Here is a 19,014-nt window from a genome sequence, read left to right as displayed (position 1 = left end):
ACCCAGAATCAGAGGCTCCATTAGCACAGGAGCATCAATTCACCCCAAACAGGGAGGCGGAGGCAGAGCCCTCCGCCTGTTCGTCCACGCTGCGGAGAGCCTGCCCCAAGGGTATGATGCAAGAAACTGCCACTGTCCCTCAATCGTGCCCTGCCGCTCCACCTGCTCTCTCAGTCCTGGGCTCCCTCCAGCCCCCAACCCCCAGCCCTTCTGGTGCCCCTCAATCCTGACTCACAGCCCCCCTGCTACTCCAAACCCGGGCCTCCCCTGCCATTCCCAACACCCAGCTCTGCTGAAGACCCTCAGTCCTGCCATGCATTCCCTCGCCTCCTCCAGGCCCCTGCCCCCAGTAAGACGCCAATGCCTTGGAAAAGCTAATCTGCAATGAAATTCAGGGCGGTCTCTGCTGCCCGGCACAGGCAGTCTCCTCACAGGGACGTCAGAGACTCTGCATTCCCGAATAAAGCCAGACTCCAAGCCCAGGTTTAACATTCTGCCCTTCCCAATTATGCACCAGCAATACAGAACTGGGCAGCACAATTAGAGACACCAGCCCCTGCCCCCCTCCCATGAAAACACCCCCCGGATCTAGGAGAGACATACAAGGTCCAACCATCAGCCACCACTCAGGCCTCCAAATTTCAAAGCAATGCTGCCAGCAGGCTTTTAGGGGGCGCTGCACAGCCTGGGGGACTGTTTGACGTCTCATCGCAAAAGATGGAGGCCCAGACCGCTTGCGGTCACTAAGAGATCCCCTGGCATTTCCCCTATGAGTCAGGAACCCCGGCGTCCTAGCTAGATCCCAGTGGGGGGGGGGGGTTGGGGGAGGGCATTATGAGCTCCCTGAAATTCCCTGCATTGAAGAGATGTGTTGTGCCATGTGTTTAGTTCAGCGCAGCTGCTGAGCTCCACCCCAGAGACAGCTGCAGCTCAGCGTGTGCGCGCGGGGACGGTCTGGGATGCTGCTGGATGAAAGGCAATACGATATCAGGCCAAATTCCTTCCTGGTGTAACTCCATTGGAGTTGGCAGAGTTACACCCAGGATGGAGCTGGCCTATCGCTGTGATTGATGCGCGGAGTGGGCAGGCTGTGAGGGTAAGAGGATGATCAGCCAGAACAACAGACCTCTGCATCGATCCAGCTCCGCCCGCACCCGCCACTGGTCACCTCCCCTTCCCCCAGCACAACAGACCCCCCCCCGTCAACATCCCTGCAATCCCCCAGCCATGGAAGCCGCAAGCTGTCAGGAACCCAGCAGAACCCCGTCATGCAACCAGCAGCACCGTAACCCTTTGTGGGAAGCCCAGTTGCCCTTTCCCCCACCCAGAGTTCATAGCTGCGTGGGGGGATCCGAGGTGCAGAGCCCTCCATGCAGAGGCGAGGACGGGCAATCACTGTACAGATGATGGAGAGACGGACAAACAAGGCAGGCAGAGCGGCCGTCATGGATCTCTCTGCCTCTCCAGACAGACCTTCCCCTACCAAGCAGCATGCGCAAAGCTCGGCTGCAAGGCCCACACTAGCCCTGCTCTGTCTGTGACGCAACCAGCGCCGCTAGAAAAGGCACCCACACCTTGCCATTGTGCTGAAGCCAAGGCTCTGCCTCCCGCTGCAGGGAGCTTTGTTTCCATTCTACAACTCACAAGGTCCCCACTGAACCTGCTAGATCTGATCTGACATCATAGCACCGGGTCGGCCTCAACCCGAGCCAGGACACGCATGCTGCAGCCACGTCCCCCCCAAGTCTAGGCACCTCCCCGTGCCATGGGGCTAGACACGGAGGAGACGACGATTTCGACCGTGCCTCAATCTCCCTCAAAATAAAACGGAGCGTGGAATGAAAGGCCCACTGCGATCGCTCCATGCGGAGACTGCAGTCCCATAATGTGACCCTCACCATCTATGTCTCCTGCAACAACCCCCCCCAATCCCCAAAACCCATGCAGCTTCAGGGAGGCTGCTGCTGACCCTGCTTAATATGCAGCTCAGGTTGGCAGCCTGAATATACAGCTACCAGCAGGGGGGAAAAATACCATTCCTTTTCTCCCCAACCCGCGTCAGCTGGCTTTGCCAGTCGATTGCACCTGAAATATCCGTCGCCTTTTGCTTTACCTCATCTCCAAAGAAGGTCGAATGCAGAAAGGACAGGAACCAAAGCAGTCCCATGTAGCCTGCATCCTGCAGCAGCTGACGCTATATCTGTCTCTCTCTGTCTCCTCCTAAAGGGCTGGGTCCTTGGAGTGGAATTTTTTTCACAAGTGCCCGGCTCCCAGCCCTAGGTGGCGGCAGATCCCATTTGGCTCCAGCTATTAGACCTAATGCAACAGCAGTGAAAACGGAAAATTCAAGTGTGCAAGGCTAGCTAGCTGCAAAGGAGTGTGAGCCTTGGAAAAAGATGGGGGTGGGCAATAGACAAGACCTGAAGAGACAGCAAGGGAGACGTCGACGGTGCCAGAAGTGTCAGGGGGACGGCAGGTCACATCTGAAACAATCAGATGAAAATACACAAATCTCAACTCAGACGAAGCGAGGCCAGTGATCAGCTGTTCTCCACAGCCGCAGGCCAAGAAGAAATCAGCTAAGTTTGCAGCAAGGGAGAATTAGATTGGATATTAGGCAAACTTTCCGACTATAATGCTAGTTACGCTCTGGAAAAGGCTGCCTCGTCGGGAGTTTTTGAGAACAGGTTGGACAGCCACTGCTCAGGGATGGCCTAGGTTTACTTCATACCGCTTCAGCCCAGGGGGTTGGGCCTCTTGACGCCGCGTCCAGCCCGATAGTCCTATTATTCTATTCTGTAAACGGACAAAAAAAATCTTTCCAGAACCCTCCGAGATCGTTAGAACCAAGAGAACTTTAATAATCAAATCTGTTGCCTTACCACTTATTTCAGTGTAAGTAATAACTCGGAAGCTCTGGAGGTGCCGTGACACCTTTAACACCACAGTGGTGTCTCAGCTGCATGACTACAATGGCTTCAACAGGAGCTCAGCCGGCCACATGCAAAAATTCCTTTCTGACCCTTATCATCTGAGAAGCAAACCCTCCACCTTTTCCAAACCCCGTTCCATCAGACATGTGTCTTCTCCGATTCTCCTTTTAGGCCCTGATCCTGCAATCCTTCAGCACCTGCAGGATCAGGCTCTTACTATTGAATTTCACTTTCCGAGGTGGGAGGGGGGGCGTGCAGAGCCGTGGCCCCACTGAAGTCAGTGGGAGCTTTCTCTGTCTATTTCTAGTCAGTTTCACTTCCTGGTTCTCAGGCCCTCATACTGAGGACAAGTAACAGCCCTTCGTTATCTGTCATCTTCGCTCCCTAGTCGCAAAGAGGGGTTAAAGTTCACCCTCATTTTACAGATGGGGGAAACTGAGGCACGGGAAAGGGAAGAGATTTGTCCAAAGTGAGCCAGTGAGTGAGAGGCAGAGCCAAAGAATAGAACCCAGGAGTCCTGACCCTAATGCCAACTCCCTTCTCATCTCCAGACCACACGCCCCTCCCAGAGCTGGGCGTGCAGCCCAGGAGTCCTATTCCAGCCCTGCCACTGCCTCTGCCTCATCCTATCAGGGGGATTTCCTCCCTTTATGCCCTCCTGTCGGGCAGCGAGGCTGCTTCCCTTCCGCCCCTTGCCCTGGTCTTTTCAAAGCCCGGCTCAAAGGGGAACAGGTGTTTTGTAAGCTGCAAAATCAACACATGGACCCTGCAGGGTTCTACAGTATCTGTGTCGGAAGGGGATATAATTTTTCCTGATCCTCAGCCACGCTTGTGCCCTGGAGCAGAGATCGTAGCTAAGGCTTCAGAGCAGTTCTCTGCAGAAACCCCCACGCCTGCCCTAACGGTGGCATAGAGCAGGGTCTAAGTTTACTATCAGGCCACTCCATGCTCATACATCTCGTGTGCCGACAGTACAGAGGTGACACGAATGACCTCGCAGCCTCCCAGCCTGTGCAATGACATTCTGCTCCTTCCCCTCTTGAGGGCTCCTGGTTGGTTCTGTTCTAGCCTCTTGCCCGGTCCTGGCTGCTCCGAACCAGCCTGAGCCATGAACACGCCTGCACCTTGCATGCTACTCCACTCTCTGCTATTTACATCAAAACAAAGCAGCAGTGGGAGAGGTCCCTGGGCATTTCCTGGCATCCTCAGTTCCTGGGAGGAGACGGGCTGAGAAAGGTGCCACAGGAAAGGACCCTCCAGCTCCAGGAGATGTTGCCGAACAACCTCTAACGTCCTTGAAGCAAACTCCCAGGTAAAGGGAAAGTTAGGTTGGATCCTCCTGCTTAGTTCTCCCACTTCTGCCCTGCCCTGCCCCTGGGCTGTAGCTAACTGGCCACGTCCTCTACAGGTGTAAACCGGGGTCACTCCCATCGCCTTCCAGGCTAGGCTAACGTACCCCAGGGAGGATCTGGCCTGTTATTTTGTGAACGAGGAAGGCAGCGCTGCCGCCTCTCATGGTATCTCAGGCTTTCCTCGAAGCCCCAGAACTTTTCCACTTAATCATGTGGACCAAAGAGACAACTGAGGGGGGACAGGAGAGAGGTCTATAAAATCTTGACTGATGTGAAGACAGTGAGTAAGGAAATGTTCTTTACGACTTCTCATAACACAGGAACCAGGGGCCACCACATGAAATTAACTGGCAGCACGTTGAAAACAAGCAAAAGGAAGTTTTCCTTCATACAACGTGCAGTCAACCTGTGGAATTAGTTGCTAGGGGATGTTGTGAAGGCCAAAATTATAACGGGGTTCTAAAAAGAACTAGCTACATTCATGGAGGGATAGATCCATTGATGGCTATTAGTCAGGATGGGAAGGGATGCAAAACCACACTCTGAAGCGTCCCTAGATCTGTTTGCCAGAAGCTGGGAATGTGCGACAGGGGATGGATCACTCAATGATTTCCTGTTCTGTTCATTCCCCCTGGGGCACCTGGCATTGGCCGCTGTCGGAAGACAGGATCCTGGGCTGGATGGACTCTTGGTCTGAGCCTGTATGGCCGTTCCTCTGTTCTTAATCTCACTTTATTTTAAAAAAATGAAAGCTACATGTCTGGCCCTTCAGGTTGCAGAGAAGAGCATGAAACTCTGACCCGGGTGTGGGCTAAAGGCTGAGAAACCAGGAGACAAGGAAAAAGAGCCCACACGTTATTATAAATCTCATGATTTCTAAGCCAATCTCAGGATTCTGAGGGTCTGAATCAGTATTTTTGACCGATTGGGTTACTGAGAATGGAAGGGATCTGGTTAGGGAGCGACCCAACAGTCACAATTTGCTAAAGCGAGTCTGGGCACCCCACTCAAGACCCCATAAAGGGCTTGATTTCCAGAGGGTGAGAGCTAGACACTTCCTGAAAAACACATCAGGGCTCTTTGAAGGTGTCTCAGGTTGGGTCCTCCCCCAAAATGGAGGCACCCAAACTAGTGAGCACTTTGGAAAAGTTCAGCCAGAGGCAGCAGCACCAACTGGATTCTTCCGCGGTGCTGCAGGGGAAGGCTGGATGGGGCTCAGCTGAGAATCCAGCACAGCTCTTGCCTCCCGTCTCTCTTTCCCCTGGGCAGCGAGGCAGGGCTGGCCCCTTCTCTGCAGCTGATCTCCATCTCAGGGGGCTTTACTCATGATCCGGGCGGTTTCCTCTCTCTGCCCTGCCCCAGCCCTGGGATCAGCCTGGCCGATCAGCGCAGTTCATGAGGCTCCCAAGAGCGGCTCTGGCCAGACCCCAAGGGGATCAATAGCATTGAACGGAGGCGTGTGCCCTGCCTGGCCTCAGCAGCAGCAGGCTCCAGCCACGTTAATCTCCTTTGCCACTGAGCACGCTGGCCACAGACTGCACAACCTTTCCTCAGCCCCGGCTCCTCACTCCGGGCACCCACTGCCCCCCACTGCTGTTCCAGTTCTGGGCTCTCCAGTACACAGCTCTGCCAAAGCCCTGAACTGCAGCCCCCCGGCTAGTCCCGCGCTGGGACCCCCACACTCAGCTCTGCTGATGCCCCACAGTCCAAACCCGCCCCACTGCCCCTCACTCTTCAGGTACAAATTTTTCCATGCCTGGGCCACTCCTGCGCAGTTAAAGCCCCTCCTCCCAAGGATCAGCTGGCAGCTTTCTGCAGGGGCAACCTTCCCCCCCTCCGCCCATTTCTCCTTTGTCTGATTTCCACTGTCTTAGTAACTAAGATGGCGATTTGAAGGCCCAGCTCAGATCAGGGCCTCAATGTGCCAGGTGCTGCACAGATGGAGTGAGACCATTCCTGCCCCAAAGAGCTCCTGATCTAACTATACAAAGGGCGGGAGGGGAAACTGAGGTGCAGAGCAGGGACTTGCCTACAGTCACCCAGCAGATCAGTGGCAGGAATAGAACCCAGGTCTAGCTCCCAGGCCACAGGGTCAGCAATAGCCATTCTTCCACTAGCTAGGCCTGGTACAATCCCACCCAACCAAGATGGCCAGCATGAGGCTTACCAGAGCAGCTCAGCAGGTGAGGGCCAGGCCCTGCACCATGCTAAGTTTAGGGAGTGATGGAGTCATAGCTCTGAATACAGGGAAAGGCCCCTGGGGCTCTGATCAGGACCATGAGGCACAAAATCCTGATGAACTGATGCAGAAAAGCGAGAACAGCAGCAGCTTCACCTCCCACCACTGACCGAGGATGGGGGAGTGAGGGGTGGAAGCTCCACCAGGGTCTCTGCCCTGGAGGGCCAGCAGAAATCATTGTCACGTGACAGCCTCCAATAAGCCTGTTGAAAAACCCAACGGGGAACAGGCAGGTTGGTCTGCAGGAGGAGCCGAGACGTGAGAGGAGGAGAGCTCTCCTCCAAAGCTGCAAAGGGCAAGGTCACCCCCGTGCCCCCTGAATCTTGCTGTAGCAAGGGAGCAGGGAGTGGGACACAGGTGTCCTGGGTGCTGTGCCCTGCTCTGGTAGTCAGGACTCCTGGGTTCTCTTGCCAGCTCTGGGAGGGGCATGGGGTCTAGGGGCTAGAATAGAGGGGGCTGGGATCCAGGACTTCCTGTCAACGACATGCTGGGTAAATGAGTGGCATTGCCCCTCTCTGTGCCTCAGTTTACTCCTCTGGGAGGGAAGAGAAGTTGAAGCCCTGCAGAACACCACGAGACAAGCCTTGAGGCAGAGGAGCAAATCACCCAGAGGCTTCCCTCTGCCAGCTCTCAGGGAGGTAGGAACATGCAGCCCCCATCTATCCCCGCTAGGTCTGCAAGTGAGTTTCCAGCCCCTCGCAATCAGTGGTATCGACAGATCAAACAATGTAGCAGCAGAGACAATACCTGATCTTCATCCATCGCTGGAGGTCATCTAGCCAAGGGCTGGTGCAGCCTCCGTGCCATGCTCAGGTCTGTGCCCACTGCAGCTTCTTGGCCAGGCTCAGGTCTGTCCCAGGACTGACGTGGGTCAGGCAGGCAGAGGCTCTGTCTCTCGGCTCCACAGGATCGGTGCTACGGTCCCAGCCTTGGAGCCCCGTCAGTGCGCCAGACCCCCCAGGGGTCTCACTCTTCCTCCAGGGTAAGCCAGGCAGCTGGACCTCTGGGCCCAGTTCACACCGTGAGCTCCGTTCAGCGCGTCCCACTGAGACAGACCCCTGAAGGAGCGTTAACGCACCTCGCCCAGCATTTGCAGTGACACCCCCACGGCGCTGTGGAGAGGTCGGTTCGTTCATTAACTGGACCCGACCTAGGAAGTTTTGGGTAGTCAAGAGAACTGAAGAGTAAAGCAGAGCCCGTTCTGGTTCTGCGGGGAACCCCTTGGCTCAGGCTCTGTCTGTCTGACCTCCTTTGAGAGACCCCTTACTCCTTCCAGCAGCCACCACACCTTACCCCCACACCTCACCTTCTCCGGTCCTTTGATCTCGAGCTGGGGGATTGTTGTTTATCTGCCCTGAGGAGAGATGGGGAAAGTCCATATCCCTTTGGGATGTTGGTTGCTAGGTTCCAACGTCCTGGCGATTGGATTCACCGCTGTCTTCTCAGATGCTCCATTTATTGGAAACTAAGGCCCAGACAGCTAGGTGACACCCACACCTAATTCTCTTCGCCTGCCCCAAAAGCAAACATTCCTTTTCATTCCAATAGGTAACAATGCAGCACATGGAGAAACTGAGGCACAAACAGGACTCAAACATTACAAAATATTCCCACTTAGGGACACTCTCCCTCTAGGGAAGCAAGCAGTCAGCTCCCCCACCCCTGTTCAAAGGCCCAAATGTGAACCCCAGCCCAGCACACATTCTGCCAGCTCTTTCTGAGCCTCAAAGACGTGATCCTTCCAGCCGGAGCAGCTCGTTACCTGTCTCTCTGTGGCAATGGAGTCCTCTCTGTTAACGCAATACGACCAGCCCAGACAGGGTGTGTGTCATAAATGTAGGATCTGAACCTGGGAGCCGGGCCCCATCATGCGTTGTGCTGCACACACAGTGAGACTGGCCCTGCCTCACAGAGCTTGCAATCTAAACACTCCAGATGGACAAAGGGTGGGAGGGGAAACTGAGGCACAGAGCAGGGACATGACTTGCCCAAGATCACCCAGCTGGACAGCGACAGAGCCAGCAATAGAAGCCGGGTCCCCCAATGACCATGCCCTAATCACTAGCCTGGCCTTCCTCTCTAACATCTTCCATCCCCCATTGCCTGTCCTTCCATCCAAGCGACAGTATTTCTAAGGCTGCGACTGGGCTGCTCTCTAATGTAATCCAGAGGGTTCTAACCCGTTTCTCCCCTCCTCATGCTCCCTACAGGCCAGGTGTGACAAAGTGGGGGATTGTCTTGTTTTTTCTACCGTCTATACTCCCCTTCCCCCCCAGGCTGCCATGGAGGCGGACGCCGTCGCAAGCCTGCTGAGCGGCACCAGCTCACACGCCCCCCGCCTGTGTCGGGCTGGCTTGGCTGTGGTCTTCACGCTGCGGCTCAGCGCCTTGGCGGTTGGAGCCAAGACCCTGTGGCGGGACGAGGTTGGGGACCTGGCCTGCAACGCCAGTGCGGAGAGCTGCCGCCACACCTGCTTCGCCGCCGCCTTCCCCATCTCGCCCTTCAGCCTGTTTGCACTGCAGCTGGCGGTGATCTTCAGCCATGCTCTGGCCAGCTCCTGGCACTTCCACCCACGCGGCGAGGGCACGGGCAGCTGGCTGCAGCCCATGCTCCGGGGCAAGCAGCAGCGGCTCTGGCTGCACTTGGGAAGTCTCCTGGCCAAGGTTGTCCTAGAAGGCGTCTTCCTGGTGACGTTCCACACGCTCTACAGCCACTTCCCCGTGCTGGTGCAGTGCCCTCCGTCTCCCTGCCCGCCAGCCGTGACCTGCGCCATCCTGAATGCTGGGGAGAAGGACACCTTTAACCATTTCATGGCCGGCTCCTCCTGGGCTTGTCTCCTGCTCAGTCTGCTGGGGACACAGCACGCAGCCGTTCAGATCTTCCAGGAGGCTTCTGGAAAAGCTCTACGAAAAGGCACAGCCAGGAAACTATACGTGTAACTGGCCAGGTGTCACAATGACTCTGCCCGGTCACCAGGGCTTGAGCCTGTGACTTTCAGTGCAAACTAGGAGCCATTGTTGCTTGAGCTAAAGGAGTAACTCCTCCAGCAGATCGCACCAGTAGGCTATTATCCTCTATTATCCAGCCTCTAACAAGGGACAAACGCACATTCTGTGTTACAGTGAGTTGCATTATCACCGCAAAGGGAGATCGAGGATGGTGGTGGAGGGGGTGGATATAGGAGTAAGGGACACAAGTTTTGTCATTTCTTCATGTCTCGCCCAGGAGTGACAGTTAAAGCGACTCTGAAATGACCTCCAGCAGAAGGTCAGACCCTTACGTAACAAAGGCTGGCAGCTCTTTGGGACAAAGACCGTTTCTTTGTGCTGTTTATACAGAACCGAGGACGATGGGGCCTGACGCCACATCAAGGGCCCCTGGTGCTACCGTGATACAGGTAATAGGACAACATTTAGACGAGGGAATTTAAGCTGGGCAACAGGAATCAGCTGCAAAAGGGCCGAGCTAATTGTGTGGAATAATCTCCCAAATGGAACTGGGAAAGGGCTCGTAGATAAAGACATTTAGAGCTGGAGAAGGCAAAGCTCTCGCTGTTTATCTACTTACATGGCCGACACCAGCAGGCCTGAGTTAGTGTTTATGCTCACACCCCCTCTACAGGGCATGGAAATATTAGCCTCATCTTACAGAATGGAGGGGCAGGATAAGTGCAGTGATTTGACCAAGATCACCCAAGAAGTCTGTGGCAGAGCCAAGAAGTCCCAGGCCCAAGCCTTAACCCCCAATCCAGCTTTCCTCCACGGAGAACCACCCGGCCCTGGCAGGAGCTGGATGCGGACGGTTTCTCCAGCTCGGAGGTCCCAGGCATCTACACTTAAAAGCCACGTGTGTTCGAAAGTGTGCCGAGAGAAGATAACAGAGAAGAGCTGAATGAACCTAAAAAGCTGCTAGGAAATTTGTTGTTCCTCCAAATTCTAGTTGAGTGTTGTGCATCTGATTTAGACTCTTCATCTCAGGAAGGGTTAAAAGCTCTGACCTCAGCAGCCAAACCCACACTGCTTTCAGAGAAAGGATTTTGCAATGCAAATCCTCTCTGATCAAAGAGAAAGGCGGTAAGCAAATGTCACATGATCTCCAGAAATATTGACCAAATGGGAATAACCTCACAGCGACATCTGCTGGCCAAAACACACAACCTGGCTGCAAACCAGCCTGGCCTGCAAATATCCTTCTGGCTCGCAGGCGGGGTAGCCTAGAGGTCATGCGGTTTTACTACAACAGCCTGTACAAACATCAGTCATGGAGACAGTTCCTGGAGCCGCGATAACGGCCATGTAGTAATATTTACGCTCATGCATTCGCCTCTGGGTGGCTTGCTGACATTTCAGCACCGGCGTGATCTACAGAGCGTGAAACACCTGGGGACATGGTTCTGCTGGATGAAGCAGAAAATGGTGTTAAGAGTAGCGGGCAATCACAGAAGGCACAGAGAATCGCCGTTTCTCTTCGGTGATCCCGCAGCACTTTGCTGTACCAGCAGTGCCATCCCTAGTGTCTCGTTATTATGCAGGATGGCTCAATAGAATTTCTTTCGCACTGATGCTCCTAATGGGTTAAGAAAGCTGCATTCTTTAATCAGCGCATTGCTGGGGTACCTGGAAAACAAATGGATGCAATAGATTCAATAGCTAAGTCTTAACAGTGAATGTGTCCCCAGCCATTCATATGGAGATTAGGTTTGGGGCACAAAGGACATTCCGACACCAGGCAACCCAGTTCTCTCCTTTCCAAAGCCATCCAATTCCTCAGCTATTATTTAAGCTCCTGGACAGGCAGTCATTCAGGAACAAGGGGAGGGTGCAAAGCCCCTTTATGAATCTAGGCTATTCCAAAGAGAACAAAGCTGGTAGAGCATGAAAAGGCTTTTTAGAACCAGAAACAAAAGATCCCCTTTTGAACCCTGCTGCTGACAGACCTGACGCCCCCGTCATACGCCAGCAAAGAGCAAGTCAATGGATGGCAGCCAGGCTGTGTTCAACGTGGGTGCTGGGCCGGGTACCGAGGCTGTGGTAGTTGTTTTGGTGGGAGAGTGCCGGGAGAGGTAAATCTGGCATTGGTGAAAGGTCCTAGATTGGTAGATCAAGGCCAAGCCGCACAACAGGTACAGCAGAGAACAGCAACACAAGCTTCCCACTAACACACCCATCTGTATCTTGTCATATTTAACTGTAGACTCCTTGGGGCAGGAGCCAGCTTTTTGTCCTATGTCTGTACAGCACCTGGCACAATGGGGTCATGCTCCAGGACTAAGGCTTCTAGGGGCTATGGTAATACAAATAAAAACGCTTTCAGCCTGGCTACAGAAAGACCATATTTTAAGGGTGTCCAAGTCCTCCTGACTTTTCTGCTGAAACTGCAATGGTGGTGAGGTTGTGGACACATGTCCCATAGGAAATGAAATGAGACCCACCTGTTCTTTTCACACAGGCCATCAAACAGCCATCAGAGTAGTTCCCATTGACCTGAGCCCAATTTGTGACGTTCATTACCAAACCCCCACATAGGGAACTGAACGGATAGCAATGGACACGAGACCATTATGTAGCATCTTTCAGCTCCAAATGCCCCAGGCTAGTTTACAAATCAACCTACCACTGGAGTGTGGCAGCTTTGGGGAGAAATGTAGCAACCATTAAATGTGGCCAGGAAAGTGGCATTACCAGCCTCAATTATAGGCCTCACAGAACAGTTGGAGCTTCGTACTAGGTACATTAAAGCTAGAGGGGTTATTTATTCTACCTACCGCCCAGAAGGGTTCATCTCAAACCCCACTAGCTGGACTGTGCGAGAGGCATCTCCTGGCCAAGAGGTATCCATGTTCGACATCACTTAGCTTGCAAGCTCTATAAAAGCACAGGCCAAAGGGAGACCTCAGTAGTTTGAAGAAAAGGAGCCAGGTTGCTCCAACCCCCGTGTTTTAAAACATGTTATCATGAGACGTAATTAGAGGAAGCTCCCAAAACTCTGCATTTCAGTCATTTGGTTGGCATCATTGACTGAAGTTTCACACACCTACTGCCACAGGCAGACGGGAAGCTGTTGAACCCATGTGAGATTAGAACTTTGAACAAACAGTCTTGACAAACCACATGAACTTCAGTTTTTTCCTTTTCTTGTCTAGTAATATTAAGATCAAAAGGATGAGACCAGAGCTGTGTCAGAAGGACTGAAAACTGGAGAACCAGGGTCTTAATACACAAGCCCTTTAATAACCATGCTTCCGCCATCGGGAACCTTTAGTAAAATCCTGTTTCAATTGAGTATCAAATTACTTCTAAAGAAAATTGTGCTACAGAAAGCCGTGCAGCTGTACGGGAGCATGCTCAGGACACGGTATTTTAGACAAGTCCCAGTAGGGTTTCATTTATTCAATGTTTTTCTTTCCGCTTTTACACACACCCAAGAATGAAACCACTCTGATTAGCTGCCATACAGGTGTGTGTTTGTAGTGGAAAAGGATTCTGGACCTCTCAAGAGTACAATGAATGAAACCAGCATGGGATTTCCTGGGACAGACCACGTAAAGAAAAATTGCATTCACGTTTCTAGTCCATCTTCAGTGTTGTTCTCTAGCATTTACCTGTCGATTATGCCAGATGAGAATTTTCAGCACACTGGGATGCATCATTGACCTACTGGGTTTATTATAACATATTAAATGTTTTTGGATGTCACGGACATTTGGAAAAAAATATTTTCATCCTTTTCTGTCAGCCACAGCTTATTACGTCCTTCAGATGTTCAGGGTAACCACCACATTTGTTTACGCTGTATCAGCATCTTCATGGAAGTAACAAGAAAGGCCTTAGTACAGAAAGCAGCTGTGCACAGGAAGGGAACATACTTGGAACACCAAACCAAAACACACTCATTAGCTCTCCAAGTGGCAGCACCAGCACACTGACAATTTTTAGAGGTAGAGGATATTGACATCTAAGAACTCAGAGTGCATTCCTCAGATTGTAACATCTAACAGCCAATAAACCTGATCTCTGCCTCCCTTTAATATTCAGTATGTGCTTAAAAGATTCCAGAAGACTGGGCATATGGCCTGCCCCCCCTACCCCACAAAGAGGTGTGAAAGGATTTTACTCCTGCTTTTTAAGTACCAAGACTGTTAATTCTATTCTTGCAGGATATGGGTTGTTTATAGGATGACCAGACAGCAAATGTGAAAAATCAGGAGGGGATGAGGGGGTAATAGGACCCTATAAAAGAAAAAGACTCCAAAATCGGGACATCTGGTCACTCTAGTTGTTTATAATGAGCTCTCATTCCTTCATTGAAGAGAAGGTCTCGAATCTTTACAGGGACATCACTACTCCAAATGGCGAGTGACTGGAATCAGTAAACATTCTAGGACAGGCTGCGTAAGATCCTCCCCCACATTTAGCGGTTGTGATGTCACATCACCAATCTTCAAGTCAGCCTCCCCAGACTAGACAGCATCAGAATATCTCACGTTAAAAATAAAAAGAAGAAACATTTAAAAATTCTTATCAGACCCGCAAAGAAGCTTATTAGGGCACAAGCCCAGTCCCTCTCCCACCTGCCATTAGAGACGACATTCCTAGACCAACTCATCAACAAGCTGTGCAACTGGGGACAAGACAGGTGGAGTATCCCTTACCCCACCTGACCTGTCCCCATTTGCACAACACAAAGCATTTTCAGTGAGCTTAAGCAGACACATGGACCCAGATTCCCTACAGGATCCCCGGGTCTTCACACAAGCTCCTAATGGCATGTAGCTTCAGAAGGGACAGCCCAAGTGGAAGGGAAATTCTCAACACACTACCCAGAGAGACACCAGAGACAGTGTCGGGCAGGAGCATTTTCTTTATTTACATATAGAAAACATTTTCCCGAAGCAACATTTACTTCAGAGGAATGAACCTAGATGAGTGGGTGGCACCAATACCAGGTCTGCCGTGTTTCACTGGCTTGTAAGTGATGGAAAACTCGCCCAGGTAGTGGCCAATCATCTCGGGCTGCAAGAGAAAAGACAGGAAGACTATTCAGAAACAGGACTGATCTGATGTGACAAGCAGCTGAGAGCCTAAAACGGGAGAGTACCCTGCAAAGACCCTGAAGAGCATCTGAGGACAACCTGGATGTCATGACACAGGTGTCTAACTCCCATTTCATGTCTAACTGCCACCTGTGCCTTTAAAAAAAATCACCCCCATGTGTCCAACTCAAACATTCCCCCAAACAGAGAGCCCAAACAGGTCAATCTACCGTAAGCCCTTCAACAGGCTTTCAGGTTAGATTTCAACTACAAACAAAGCAGGCAAAGAAAATGTTGGTCAGTTGTTTAATCCTTCCTTGTAATATCAGATCACGCCACACTGCACCTGCTGGCTACTTCATTTCCAGTTAGATTTGCAAGTCGGATTTCTTGATACAGCAAGACACACTGGGCTCTGTAACGGAGCCCCTGCTCTGTCACCACCAGGCAGGTGAGCATAGGTGTGAAGGGGTAAGGACTGTCCCAAAGGGTCTGTCTACATTGCAAGCAGCAACGTGTTCTTAACTCCTGTTAGCTAAGCCAAGTTAAGAGCAAGCTTTTTGTTGCACTGCAGACAGACCCTTCCCTTGATTACTTCTCTCATAAACAGCAGCACTATAAACAACTGATTCACTCACTGATTTACCAGGTGGGCAAGCAACCTCTTGCAAAACTTCAGGCTAGGTTTTAACAAGCTAAGAAGAAAAAGGTTTGTATGCAGCACATTCCCTGAAGTCAGACACCACCTTTTCAAAGGAAAATAGAAAATGATTTCATGACAACAAAGTTTTGGGGTTTTTTTTTTTTTTTTTAAACAAAAAGCTCTCACAATAACCTGCCTTTCATAGGTGTTAAAGCCTCATATACAAAGACTCTCCTCCAAGAGACAGAACTGGCCAAGGTCCCAACTGGAACAGAAGTTCAAGCAAATTAAAGGGCAAATGGTTTCACTTTCAGAATCAATCCACTGCAGGAAAATGCAGGAGCGGAGACAGGGCCCTAAGCAAGCAGGATGCTGTTAAGTTTCTGCTGCTATCAGGCAGTATTTAAACCTTTCGCTCCTGCATAGCTCACCTTGATTTCCACCTGGTTGAAGGTTTTGCCGTTGTATACACCGACCATGCTGCCCACCATCTCGGGGAGGATGATCATGTCGCGCAGGTGAGTTTTGACTACCTCTGGCTTCTCCATGGGAGGGGCCTCCTTCTTTGCCTTGCGAAGGCGCTTCAGGAGGGAATGCTGCTTACGACGCAGGCCGCGGTTCAGACGCCTGCGCTGGCGAGCGCTGTACAGCTGCATCAGCTGCTCGCTGAAATAACAAAGAGGACCAGATCAGCTAGGGGGGAGAGATAGCTCAGTGGTTTGAGCATTAGCCCACTAAACCCAGGGTTGTGAGCTCAATCCTTGAGGGGGCCATTTAGAGATTTAGTTGGGGATTGGTCCTGCTCTGAGCAGCGGGTTGGACAAGATGAGGTCCCTTCCAACCCTGATATTCTATGACTCTAAAGAAGAGAGTCAGCTCTTCTGTAACATTTAGATTCAGCGAGAAAAGGAGTGAAACACTGGACCTGGCATCAGGACTCCTTGGTTCTATTGCCAGTCGTGGGAGGATGGAATTATTTCTTCACTGTTTGGAAAGATTCAGGAGTGAGCAAATCCGTAGTCTAGTACTGCTGAGGACATTCCAATGAGATGCAGAGTCATGTATCAGTTATTAATGATGTTCGTTGCGGTACTGCTTAACGGTCAACCAAGAATTGGGCGAGGTGCTGTACCAGCACACCAGCAGATGATCCTTGCCCCAAAGACAGCCAGCCATGACATCAAGGAAGGCCACAAGCTGAGTGAACAATGTGCGACAACTTTCGGAGGGTAGATTTACTTAGAAGGGGGTTAACTAAATGGAAAGAGAGGAAGCGAAGTGGATAAGGGAGCGGGGCAAGCATGGAGCAAAGCTGAGGCAAAGAGATTGAGAGATGGAGCAAACTGCCAATCAATTCAGGGCAACCAAACATCCAGAGAAACTGCAGAAAGGTTTCTGAATGGCCAGAGGTCCCTGCTCTGGCAGCTTCCCTTCCTGCAAGCTGGAGTCTAGGGCTCCTCTCTGCAGCTGCACCCCACCTGGGTCCTAGCACCCTCAGTTAGGAGTTCTTCCTTGCACAGTTCTGGGCCCACGGAATGCTGGGCGAGTGGCCCCCGTTTGACACCACCCCTTCTCCCACATTCTGGTATCTTTAATTTGGACCAAGCGATACGAACTAATATGGCAAATTACTCCTACCAGAACACGCAAGTAAAATAGCAGACAGCAAAATGTTACTTTTCCATAGCTCTTTGGCCTCAAAGATTCCAGGTCACATCACCCATATTAATGCATTTGCCCTAAATTAAGTCTCCAGGAGGAAGAGTGATAGTATCTTTATTTTACAGATGGGAAAACTAAACGGAAGATATGGTCCTGTTATAAGGTTTTTGCTTGAGCGGATAGAAAAAAAGCCGTTCTATCCAAATTAAGGAACCACAGCTTAATCCCAATGAACTCCTGGTTCAGAATATGGTCCACTATCATTGTTAGGAGGTGAGAAAATAGAAGTCATATAATACACTTGGTCCCAAACTATTTCACAATCCTGTTTAAACCTGGCTAGTTCTGCAGTGAAGACAAGGCCTATGGGCCTGTTCCACCGAATTCAGATGTCTTGATTTCCAGTCATGGGCTCTCGCCACAAGACTTGCCTGCATCTCTTAACATAACCTCGTTGCTTGGTTTGGTAATAGGGGAGAAGGGTGCCAATAAGCAAGAGTTTCTTACTAGGACATATCGAGGAGCTGATCCAGATCGACACCTCTGTAGGTGAATTTCCTGAAGGTACGTTTCTTCTTCTGTTCGACTTCCGCCTGGATTGAGAGAACCAGAGGGAAAACAGATGAGGCCTCCAAATTACAAAGATATCCAAGCAGGCGTGATATTCCGTCAGACACCTTTGCTGCCCTGCTCTCATGTGTTTATCAGCCCAGCTATTGCCTGCGTTTAGGTGTTACGGGGGAAGAGGAGCACATGCATGGCAGTTCATTAGTCTCTGTAAAAGTGCTCTGAAGAATATAAACGCTGTGTATTATTCACAAAGATTCACTGTTAGATAAATATTAATACTCCTTTCACTTTGAGCACGCAGACCTAATTGAACCCCCACCCCAAAGGGTGAAGCATTCCCACGGCTTAACTGGGCACATCCATATTCACAAGAGGTTGGTTACGGGACAAATCTGGAGCCAGTTTAGCCGGGAGGAACACAAGGTACATAAACCAACCCTGCTCGGCATGCTCCCATAAGTTTCACAGCCCTCCACATACCCACAAACACACCTTCAGCACCATGCCCAGCCCTACAACAATCCACTGCTCCCCAGAATGGCCCACAAGTTCCAACAGCCTCCACCAGCAAGCACCCCACATATAACATGCGCACAATATTACACAGCACCCCTAGGACCACATGTGCCATTCGCACACAGTCTCCAGACAACTCCCTGGGTGCCCCATCCTGCCAAGGCACACCTTACACACGCTCAGACCCACAATGCACCATGAGCCCAGCTCCACACGTTGTACATAGACAATCTCACAACTCGCCCCCAAGACACAACGCTCCCTTCACACAGAACCCCCAAGAGTCCCAGACATCAACAACAACACAACCCGACCTACCAACACTGCACACACCCGCAGCACCTCCAAGGGCCCCCCAAGACACATGCACAACTACCCCCCATCACAATCCCTCCCCACACAACGCACCCCCCCACTCCTCCCCCGGGCCCCCCCCACTCCGCTCGGCCCCCCCCCGGAGAAGGCGGCTTTCTCCCCGCCCCCACCAGGGCCCGGACCGGGCTGTAGCAGCTCAGCCAGGACCACGCCCAGGCCCAGGCCAGTTCCCCCCCAATACAGCCCCAAGGGGGCAGGGGGCAGCGCCCTCCAGGAGTATCGGCGCCCGGAGCCCCGGCCGAGTCGGCCCCGAAGCGGATGGAACCGGATTAAGGGCTCCGGCCCACATCACTACAACCCACCATCTTGGCCGCGTCTCTTCGGAAAAGGCTGATCTCGTCCGGGCGGCGCCTGATATCGCGAGAGGAGGGCATGGGCCAGGCCCCGCCCACTACGGCTTCAGCGCAGCGGTTCCGCCCTCACTGAGATTTAAAGGGGCCGCCGCTAAAAAAAAAGTGGACGGTGTAAATCTCGCTGCACGTGGGGTGCCAGCAGCTACATGGCTCAACCATCCATTTCTAGGGCACCTCCCTACCCCAAAACCCTAAGGTCTCACCCACGGTGGCCCCGTCTCCTGTACCACCCCTTCCACCAATCCCACACTTATTCCTAAAGCTGGCAGCACCAGGGGCTGTTTTCTTAGCACCCCACCCCCACTCCTGTCTAATATTATTAATACTAATCACAACCAG

At 52.0% G+C, this 19,014-nt stretch overlaps 3 protein-coding genes across 3 annotated transcripts in view; 1 reads left to right on the top strand and 2 right to left on the bottom strand.

Annotated features, from left to right (window-relative positions):
• The window catches only part of APC2 (APC regulator of WNT signaling pathway 2), a 46,225-nt gene extending 43,924 nt beyond the window's left edge, over positions 1–2,301 (bottom strand). The window contains exon 1 of the mRNA XM_050933860.1: positions 2,114–2,301. Within this exon, the coding sequence (XP_050789817.1) occupies positions 2,114–2,167 (54 nt within the window). The 5' untranslated portion in view covers positions 2,168–2,301. The remainder of the gene's footprint in view (positions 1–2,113) is intronic.
• Positions 2,302–8,806: 6,505 nt separating this feature from the next.
• LOC127040137 (gap junction beta-2 protein-like) lies at positions 8,807–9,463 on the top strand. The gene has a single exon (XM_050933954.1). It carries the CDS (start codon positions 8,807–8,809, stop codon positions 9,461–9,463), a length of 657 nt encoding a protein of 218 aa, XP_050789911.1.
• A 4,903-nt stretch (positions 9,464–14,366) lies between these two features.
• On the bottom strand, positions 14,367–18,726 carry RPS15 (ribosomal protein S15). Its single transcript, XM_050933967.1, has 4 exons — positions 18,625–18,726; positions 17,369–17,454; positions 15,631–15,865; positions 14,367–14,536 (listed from the first exon to the last, which is right to left on the bottom strand). Exons 1-4 carry the CDS (start codon positions 18,694–18,696, stop codon positions 14,423–14,425), a joined length of 507 nt encoding a protein of 168 aa, XP_050789924.1. The 5' UTR covers positions 18,697–18,726; the 3' UTR covers positions 14,367–14,422.
• Positions 18,727–19,014: the final 288 nt, after the last annotated feature.

Source organism: Gopherus flavomarginatus, chromosome 24 (genome assembly GCF_025201925.1).
Source record: "Gopherus flavomarginatus isolate rGopFla2 chromosome 24, rGopFla2.mat.asm, whole genome shotgun sequence".
NCBI classification, from domain to species: Eukaryota; Metazoa; Chordata; order Testudines; family Testudinidae; genus Gopherus; species Gopherus flavomarginatus.
This window is presented reverse-complemented; position numbering and strand designations above follow the sequence as displayed.